This window comes from Polyodon spathula, chromosome 12, assembly GCF_017654505.1.
Source record: "Polyodon spathula isolate WHYD16114869_AA chromosome 12, ASM1765450v1, whole genome shotgun sequence".
Classification (NCBI taxonomy): Eukaryota; Metazoa; Chordata; class Actinopteri; order Acipenseriformes; family Polyodontidae; genus Polyodon; species Polyodon spathula.
The window spans coordinates 45898300-45907848 of NC_054545.1; the positions used below are offsets into that span (position 1 = coordinate 45898300).

Here is a 9549-nt window from a genome sequence, read left to right on the forward strand (position 1 = left end):
ATGCTTACCGGCCGTTTGCTTAGACTAGCCAAATCGATATTCAAACCGAGCTGCTTATCAGCTGTTAGCAATATCAAGAAAGAGCGCAAAGTACCGTGACAGAGATATTAAGAAAGCAGAACCAGGGAGGCAGGGACTTCTAGATTTAAGAAAGAAGCCATCAGTTGCAGGTTACTGTACATTTACCGTTTGTTTTGTATTTGTTTTTTTAAAGCTTTGCATGGAGATGGCTTACTGCAAACTGCGTAGCAACACTGTGTATTTACAGCCTAATTAATCTCGTTTACGTTTGCATATTTTTAAAGCAAATAATGTCCGCGTTTTAAAAGCCGTTTCCGTGTTGTTTTTGTTCACTAACCTATTGATGGATGTGTAAGTGCTTTTTCTATAGATGTTCGCAAATCTGACTTTTTCACATATCCGCCTCAAACCCAGGGGGTTGGATATGCGGCGTTGTACGCTACAGTAAATAACCTCGTTAGCCACACAGTCCCAGTGAAGCCCCCTTGACTGGCGTATGCAATGGAATCTCTTTATTAATTACAGATTGGGTCCTGTTTAACCACGGCAGGACTATAGAGGAATTTATCTTCCGGCAGGAAAGCGATTAGGAACAAGGAAGCAGCACCTTTATCTTCTGTACAGTATTGGAATTATCCATATAGCTCTGGTTACATGTTAACCCTGCTAATAATAACAGATAGGAGAAAGGATTGGTGCCTGCTGTACAATTCTTACCAGCGATGAACACGCACTGTCTGTTTATGAGCCAACAGAAGCACTCGGAATAAAGTTTTATTTCTAGCAGCTGCAGCTCGCTAACATTTATTAAAAACTTTTATTTTTTTTTAACTGGGTTTACTGTCTTACAAATGATTCAGTTAATCCCTATGAAATGAGGGAAAAACGGCATTAATTCTATATACTGTAATGTGCAAATGTTTGGTACCACATATTCATTTAAGTATTATGGCTATTAATAATAATAATAATAAAAAGTTTATTTCATAAATGAAGTTCGTCATTATAATTATTGTCGGTTACCTAACACCAGGCTTAAAAAGTGTGTCTCCTTGTTTTCTACAGTGACAATGTGCTCCATAGACTCTGATATCCTTCTGACAGCACTTGCTGACTTCACATTAAATATCCGTCTAACTTTACAGCCTTTCCAACAGGGAAAAAAAGCCACAATACTGAACTTATAAATTATCCTGATATTGACATTCTCATGTTTGTATCAAATGGCTTGTATCAGTTCGACATTCGGATATGCTATACAGTTTAATGAGTCTTATTTACATGAAAGAAACGTCTTCTCATTAATTGTATACAATGTTTTCCATTGCCACAGGCTGCAGTTTTTCATGTCAATTACTCTCTTTGTAATGAGATTCTAATGAAAGATCAGTATGCCGATTCTACTGAGTCAGGCACAAGAACATGAATGCTGGCAGTTCCATTGTCCTGTGGGACAGGTGGTCAAAATGAATGACCCTCTTTAGTTCAAGCACTCCCACGGTCTGATGTTAGAGTGATTTTAATGCAAACACGCGATCTTCATTAGACAGTCTGTGGGAAAAATGAAACACAAAATTGCAATGAAACACATAGAGTGTGCAGTCAAGTAAGAGAACAGTAATATTTTGCAACAGATTAGATGTGTTAGTAACATCTCTTCATCCCAGTTGACTCCCAGCTGTCTCGATTCATACTTTTCTTTTGTTTCTTTCTGTTGTGTATGGGGGTTGTGTATCGTTTCTTTCTGTTGTGTATGGGGGTTGTGTATCGTTTATTTCTGTTGTGTGTGGGGGTTGTGTATCGTGTCTTTCTGTTGTGTATGGGGGGGGGGGGTTGTTGTTTTTTTCAGGTCACTAGCTTTACCTCCTCATTTCTGCTTGACTGTTTTTGAAATTATTGTGTTTCTTGATAAGCAACCTGATGCAATGCTTGTGTATTTATATTATGAAGAATGGGGTTGAGTTATCCCTTACAAAGGTTTGCCGCAGTATTTGTATAGTTTTAACATGCGTTTCCCGTGGTTATGCGATGTATTTATCATAGTTTACCCTGGTTTGCCATATTTATTAATATGCGTCATACCTCTTTACAGTGCTTACCTGTGCTTTACCATGCTTTCACTGTGCGTTATTACGCTTTGCTGTGCCAAGATACAAACATGCCATTGTTGTTTTGTCGTTATAATTCAGCTTTGTTGCCATGAATTAACTATAGCAGAGCCATTAGAAAACAAGTGGATCTGATATGTTCTGATTCCATTGCTATGTTAGAATATGGAAATGCTATCATTGGTATATAGCTCATCCAATTTTAGCTGTCCATGTGTTACCACTACCCCCAGCACAGAACCATTGCATTGACGTTGTAGCACCAAGGCTTTAGTGCTCACACACACACTGACACTGACACACACACACACACACTGACACTGACACACACACACGCACTGACACACACACACACACACACACACACACTGACACACACACACACACACACACTGACACACACACACACACACACACACACACTGACACTGACACACACACACACACACACACACACTGACACTGACACACACGTACACTGACACACACACACACACACACACACAGAAAAAAGACATCAGATCTGAATCATCCGTTACATTTTAATCTCACTTAAGCATGTTTACAATACAAACAATAAGAATACACTTTCAGATATAGTGCGTTAGTTTGACATTTGTTTTTATTTTTTCTTGTTTTAATGTCTTATTCATTAATAAATTATATACAATTTGTCTTTGTGTAAGGAGAAGCATGGTCGAAGAGGGACAGAGAGTGAGGGAGAGGAGGAGAGGAGGGAGAGATGGCATAAAATTGACGCCACTTCCAGCGTCAGCCTTGACATCGCGACGGACACAAAGATGGAATGGGGTGGGATGGGATGGCGTTAGCAGCAGGGTAGGAAGACGGGATCGTCACCACACATAGGAGTCGTCATATCTGAAAGTGAAGAAAGAAATACATTGTAGAATCTCTCCGCAAAGCTGCATAGTGATGTAGAATATTATTTTTCATACTTTCGTTTTGTCACATTTCTTTTCAATTTGCTTTTACCATAGCCTACTGATGTTCACCGCGCTTTCCCTGTAAACGGGAGGGTACACCGTATAAATAAGGGTCATTAAGGACAGATAAGCCTCCTCACCTTGATCGGGCGTTGGTCTCTGAGTTGTCATCAAACAGCAGCTCTGCTGTCAGGGAGTCGGGCTTGGCGCGCTTGCCATACCTGCGGGTACGCAGAAGGGGTAAACTCACCTTACCATGCAAGAGAAATACACGACCTTCAGTCAGACACAAAATACAGCGTGCCTAAATAATTACATTGGCATAATAACAATAATAATAAATAATAATAACAGCAGCTGATTAAATCATCGAACTATTGACATAACGATTATTAAACGGCATGCTGTTATCTATTGCTGTATTTTTGTGTCTGGAGTTCGGCTTCTCTTTAGCATCTCTTGGCTCGAGGCTCCAGTGTTAATACCCCAGTAGCGATGCAGAGTCGGTGTGCACTGAGCTGTTTGAAAACACAAATCAGAAACCATGTCATCCGACAGAAGCAATTAACCACAAGCAATAAACTCAGTACAAAGCTCTCAGCCCGGCCAAAACCACATTAAATTCTTCTATTCCACCCGATAATGCACTTTCGCTATCCTTTCATCGCTTCACAATTACACTTCCAGCACTTGCTTAAATGTGGCTTGAATTATTTATATAGAAAATGTTTCTGGGTTGGTGGTGGTGTGTGTGTGTGTGTGTGTGTGTGTGTGTGTGTGTGTGTGTGTGTGTGTGTGTGTGTGTGTATATATATATATATATATATATATATATATATATATATATATATATATATAATTGTACTTTCATAAGTAACAAACATTAACAGATGACTACACGCTTCACATTATACAAGGCACTAAATTTGTGATGGTCCACTATGAAAGGCACTATATAAAACTGAGGTATGTCTGATATCTGACCATAAGCATAAATGCTCAGTGAACATAAGGCTCCCATTACTGACAGGTTTAATCAACCAAATATCCATTGGTTATTGGTTAACCACCTCTATTCCATAAACCTTCACCAGCAACACACACTCATGGGGGTCTCTAAGAGAGTATATTGACCATTTCTCCTTGCTTTCACATAAGCGATGAACAAGGTGAGCCGTCCTCCTTTGAGTAAGATAATCTTTCACTGCGGTGAAGAGAAGACAGCAGAGAGGTATCAATGCAGCTTTAGGGTTGGATCCTTTCTCGGTTCCTGCTGTGGATATTCTTTAGTCAAACCCAAATAAATGCGTCTGGATCTCTTCCTCATATTTTGATGCGATATGTTGCGATAAAACATCTACTGTGCAATAAGGTGACCTGCGGGAGCTGCTGGAAAGTGTGCAATCTCCATGTATGATCTTTATGCACTGAAGCCTGAAACGTAACATCAGCTAACAAAGTTCTTATGGAGTGATTGAGTAGAACTGCCGCTAAGGTAAACGTCACTTCGGCTTTATTATCCCCTCAGAGCGCGTGTTAGCGCTGCACACAGGTCCAATGTCGCTGGAACTAGGGGTGCTGAGAGTGCACCCCTTGGCTTTGCAGGGCTTTGATCATATACAGGGGTTACAGCAGTTTTGTTCAGTGGCTTTCAGTACCCCCCCTCCCTCACACTTTAAAAATGGTTCCAGTGCCACTGCACTTGTCGTTGTGTTTGTAGGCGCGCGTTTAGAGACGGGCAGATAAAGTGTCCGTAACGGAGCCTGGTGGCCGAGAGCTTCAATCACAATTCAGCAGTGCAAGTTTATTGCTAGTGTGTTTCAGTGCACAGCTGCAGAACAAGGAGCAGGGCTGCAGTGCGGAGGAGGTTCCTAACACCAGCTGCGTTTAGTGAACTCGGGCTCTGCAAGGGTTACTGTGGTCTTGATCTGCTGAAACGTTTGCCCTGTTCCAGTGGCATCAGGCCCTGACTGATGTGTTTCATTTTCACATCGGGCACTGTCCTGTGATACAGGGCGGCAAATTATTGCTTGAGCGCCAACGGCTGTTAACTGAAAGTAGACGAAAATGTAAACCAGAGGCGACTCGGCAGAAGACTCGTTCAATTTACAAGGCGGGGAAGACGCTGTTTCGTATTAATAATATTTCCTGCAGAAGATGAAAAAGGCAATAAAAATGCAAAGTGATTTTCGTGCCAGTTACCGAGGGGGGAATTTATTTGCTCTCAAGAAATCCATGTGAACTCACAAACGATACTAGGAAACTAAACAATAATAATAATACTAATACTACTACTACTACTACTAATAATAATAATAATAATAATAATAATAATAATAATAATAATAATAATAATAATAATAATAAAGAGACCGAGCTTGTTCCATCGTGTTTTTTTTTTCTTTCATGTGTCTGAGGAACAAGAAGATTGCGGGTTTAAGTACGATCTCATATTCCCAGTGACACAGGACAAGCCCCTTTCAGCATCTTCTCCTTTCCATTTCTATTCGACAAACAGGCGCTTCCTTGCAGCACATCCCAAGCTTTCCATAAATAATCACACGACAGCCAGAATGTCTGGCTGCTGCACGCGAGTCAAGACTAGCTTCCGTTTTTAGACCTATTGTTTTTTTTATTTTACCTACCTGGATTTCGTTTCACATAGCATGGTTGTGCATAAAGAAGGCTACATACAACATGCAACAATGATCACACTGACTTTCAAACTTTTCAAGGATTTCATAATGATATTTCGTGTCATTAAATCCTTCTATCATTGGAATAGCAATTTTGCGCAAAACAAAAACAGCACAATTTTAACAAATGATGTTTTTGATATAGGCTGTCTAATGGAAATATATTCCAAGAAAAACATACAGATTTGTTTGTTTTTTTAAACGCGGGCACATAAATAGCCCACATCAAATTGGATTTCAAATGCATGGGGCGGGAGAGTTTAGGGTACATCAGTAGCCCGATTTTACAGAAGACAGACACGGCACAGCAAGAGCAAAGTTGGGCGCGCTTTGCTGCGTTTCATTTTAGGCACTCTGTGCTCACCTCTGCCTCGTAATGAGGTTGATGTAGTGTCTGAGCGCGGTGTAGTATTTGGCCATTTCTTCTGCAGGGGCGTCATCCCCGGGGTGTTCCGGCTTCGGAGGGAAGGCAGCGACAAAGGTTCCCAAGCACACCAACACACACAGGGTCAGCGTGAGCACCACAGAACAGGACTTCAGGCAGGACACCATCTGAGAAAGGGCACGCGAACAGGCAGGTCGATCTTTCTCGTCAGTGCAAACTAACGAGGAGGCTGTGTGGTCCAATGGTTAAAGAGTAGGTCCCCGGTTCAAAGCCCGGCTCAGCGGCTGAACCGGGGACCTACTGGTTACAAGCCTGTGACCCTGAGCAAGTCACTTATCGTCCTTGTGCTGCGACTTTCGGGTGAGACTCTATTATACACATTTACTGAGCAATATAATGATTTACAGCCATAGCTCGTGTGATCCGTATTTTGGGTGAAATATATACATATCCAATAACAAAACAACACCAACAATAAAATTAAATTAATTAAAAAACAGCTGTCAGATTAGTTTATAAATGAACCTCTAAAAACGACAATGCCATCGTAAACTATATCAAACAGCAGCCACAACAGAAATTGCTTTGAAAAAACACATCTTGCCTTGATATAAAGCAAAGTTGTTCAATGTCTTTGTCAATATACCTCAGCAAGTTATTAGAATTTACGAAAACACCTATCAAATGTTTTAAAATCCTTCACTGTACTTACTTTTACCAAGTGGTTATCCGGGCGCTACACAGGCTAAGAAGGACGCTAGGTTAGGGCTGCTGTTGCAAAGCGTGTGTTGAAGTGAAGTCTCTTGTCGATAAACTGGTACGCTGCTTCTTGGCTGCAACCGAGTTTCTGCAGGACTATCTGCTACCCCGGCGGTTATATACCCTCTTGCTGTCCCCAGGACACTGCAGCCGGGCGAGGGGAGGGCGTGACGACACGGGACGACACGGGACACGGGACACGGACACTGAGCCAGTAGGTTCCTACTAGCCTCCCAACAGGTGGAGTCGGTGTGGATCAAGCGGTTTAATCGACGTCAGGTGTAGTAGCCGCTAGAGGGCGCTAAACATGCGGTGTTGCAATGATAGCAACAGTTAGTTTAAGAGTAACACTGTTAAGGGTAGAGAGAGATTAGAGTTAGGGGTAGAGGGTAGATTTCGGGGTTAGGAGGCTTCTAGGTACCTACTGGGCCATTCCTATGGGGTGATTTTCCTTCATAACGTCCCATTTAAACGACTGCTTCTAATCAGATCGGGTTCCTGGACGTGTTTGTAAACGAGCTGTTTGTAATAATAATAATAATATGGAATTATAAATGTTGGAATTGAAATTATATTAAAAAAAAAAAAGAAGGTCAACATTCAGAGAAAATGTCCATTACATTTTTCCATTTCCTCAGATCGTAATTAAAAACGAGCCCCATTCAGAAGTATACTGAGCGTACTGGGCTTGACAGTTACATAGTCACTGAAGCCTGAATGAATCTGTCTGTATGTTTTGCAGCAAACACTGGGGCATGCACGCACACTTTCCATTGCAGGTTTAATCTTTACAACCGCTTTCCTTTTTATTAATAGTGCATTAGTAATGTGTTTTATTGATTAAAACGCAAGACTTGTCAACATGGGGTTGTGAATGCTGTTGATCGGAAGTTTAATCCGATTCTTGTAAAACTCCATTTCATTTTTTTTTCAGCCGAATTTCTAGTTTCTGACCCTTCTCGCAATGTATAGCGTCTATATTTACTGTTATAGCGCCATTAAAATATAGAAACAGGGACATTAACATTGTTCCATTCAATTGTAGACAATCAAAGAAGTGAAAACGGTTTTTAAAAAAAGAAAGGGCATTCATATATTACCATTATTATAGCTAAACATGTACAATATATTTGTATTTATAAATGTGATCTGTGTTATAATAGACATTAAAAACGTTAAAAAAAAAAAAAAAAAAAAAAAAAAAAAAAGCCTTGTTTCATCGCTTTTCTTGTCATTTGGGGTTTGAGTTTAAATACACTGTTTTCTGGTAGTCTGAGTTTAAATACACTGTTTTCTGGTAGCCTGAGTTCAAATACACTGTTTTCTGGTAGTGGGAGTTTAAATGCACTGTTTTCTGGTAGCCTGAGTTTAAATCCACTGTTTTCTGGTAGCCTGAGTTTAAATCCACTGTTTTCTGGTAGCCTGAGTTCAAATACACTGTTTTCTGGTAGTCTGAGTTTAAATACACTGTTTTCTGGTAGCCTGAGTTTAAATACACTGTTTTCTGGTAGCCTGAGTTTAAATACACTGTTTTCTGGTAGCCTGAGTTTAAATCCACTGTTTTCTGGTAGTCTGAGTTCAAATCCACTGTTTTCTGGTAGTCTGATTTTTGCTGAATACTGGTGCACATTTTCTCTTCCATTTCAATTTCTGTAGCACAATAAACTACAGGCGCCCCCTGTTATCATGGTTGCAATTCCCCATGAATTCCACAAGAGGGCGCACCGTTAACATTTTATCAGCATCAGGACCAAACTTCTTTGCATTTGATGTGCACAACTTAATAGCTTACTATTATATAATGTAAACTTGTGTGTAATGGATGCGCTTTCCCCCAGCGCCTCCATGAACAGAAGATGCCACTAATGGGTCCAAACCCAGCCAACCGAATATCTGTGTTATTAAATCAATACCTGATTGAAACTTATCTTGAAGCAAGATCAAGCAATGCATTTCTAAGAAGCATGCAATAACATGCTCCCCAACAAACAGATCCCTCTTATTTTCGAACAGGCTTTGTTGGCCCTTCTTGACAAGCAGAATCAAATCAGACAGGGCAGTGTGGGAGAAGTGTAATATGCATAGTTCATGCTCAGGTCACACTGAGAGAAGGGGGAGTGTTGCAACTCTCATAAGCATCTCTTGACCCACATGGTCTGTACAGGATAATGTCCATTCGTGCTTTGCAATCCCTGTTCGGTACAGTTTTCCAGGACAGGGTGTGTTTCACAAGTGATAAGATGTGCCACTGTATTAACTATGCACCTTTGTGTATCTTCACTAGCCAGGAAAGCTGAATATTATTACTTTTTTGGACCATATTAACTAAAAGTTAATATCAGGATTTTTACATGTGGGGATGACATTTGCTCTAGGCAAGGGAACAGGTGAATGAAGCAATGCTGATAATGTGAACGCAAAGCAAGACTCGTAGGGGCTCGCGTAGTATATTGGCATGAAATGGCATCAGCCATGGATCGATAGGTACATTGATAGGAAAAACAGCAGAGCCATGAGGATCTGTGTGACTGCTTATTATCTACAGCTAAGCTTGGCATTAACTCATTTTGCTTCATAAAGTCAAATTAAAACCTGCTGAAATAATGTTATGTTAACATTGAATTCCATACCGCGTT

The 9549-nt window shown here is 40.6% G+C and overlaps 1 protein-coding gene across 1 annotated transcript; it reads right to left on the reverse strand.

The window, feature by feature from the left end:
- Positions 1 to 2678: 2678 nt before the first annotated feature.
- Positions 2679 to 7041, reverse strand: LOC121324650 (peptide YY-like). Its single transcript, XM_041266754.1, has 4 exons — positions 6867 to 7041; positions 6134 to 6321; positions 3214 to 3294; positions 2679 to 3008 (listed from the first exon to the last, which is right to left on the reverse strand). Exons 2-4 carry the CDS (start codon positions 6319 to 6321, stop codon positions 2984 to 2986), a joined length of 294 nt encoding a protein of 97 aa, XP_041122688.1. The 5' UTR covers positions 6867 to 7041; the 3' UTR covers positions 2679 to 2983.
- Positions 7042 to 9549: the final 2508 nt, after the last annotated feature.

Excerpts from the sequence above, each read along its gene's own strand:
- LOC121324650 (XM_041266754.1), bottom strand. The coding sequence starts at position 6,321 with ATGGTGTCCTGCCTGAAGTCCTGTTCTGTGGTGCTCACGCTGACCCTG. Across the intron at positions 3,295-6,133 it reads AACCTCATTACGAGGCAGAG|GTATGGCAAGCGCGCCAAGC; the intron begins GTGAGCACAGAG and ends GCGTACCCGCAG. Across the intron at positions 3,009-3,213 it reads GAGACCAACGCCCGATCAAG|ATATGACGACTCCTATGTGT; the intron begins GTGAGGAGGCTT and ends CTTCACTTTCAG.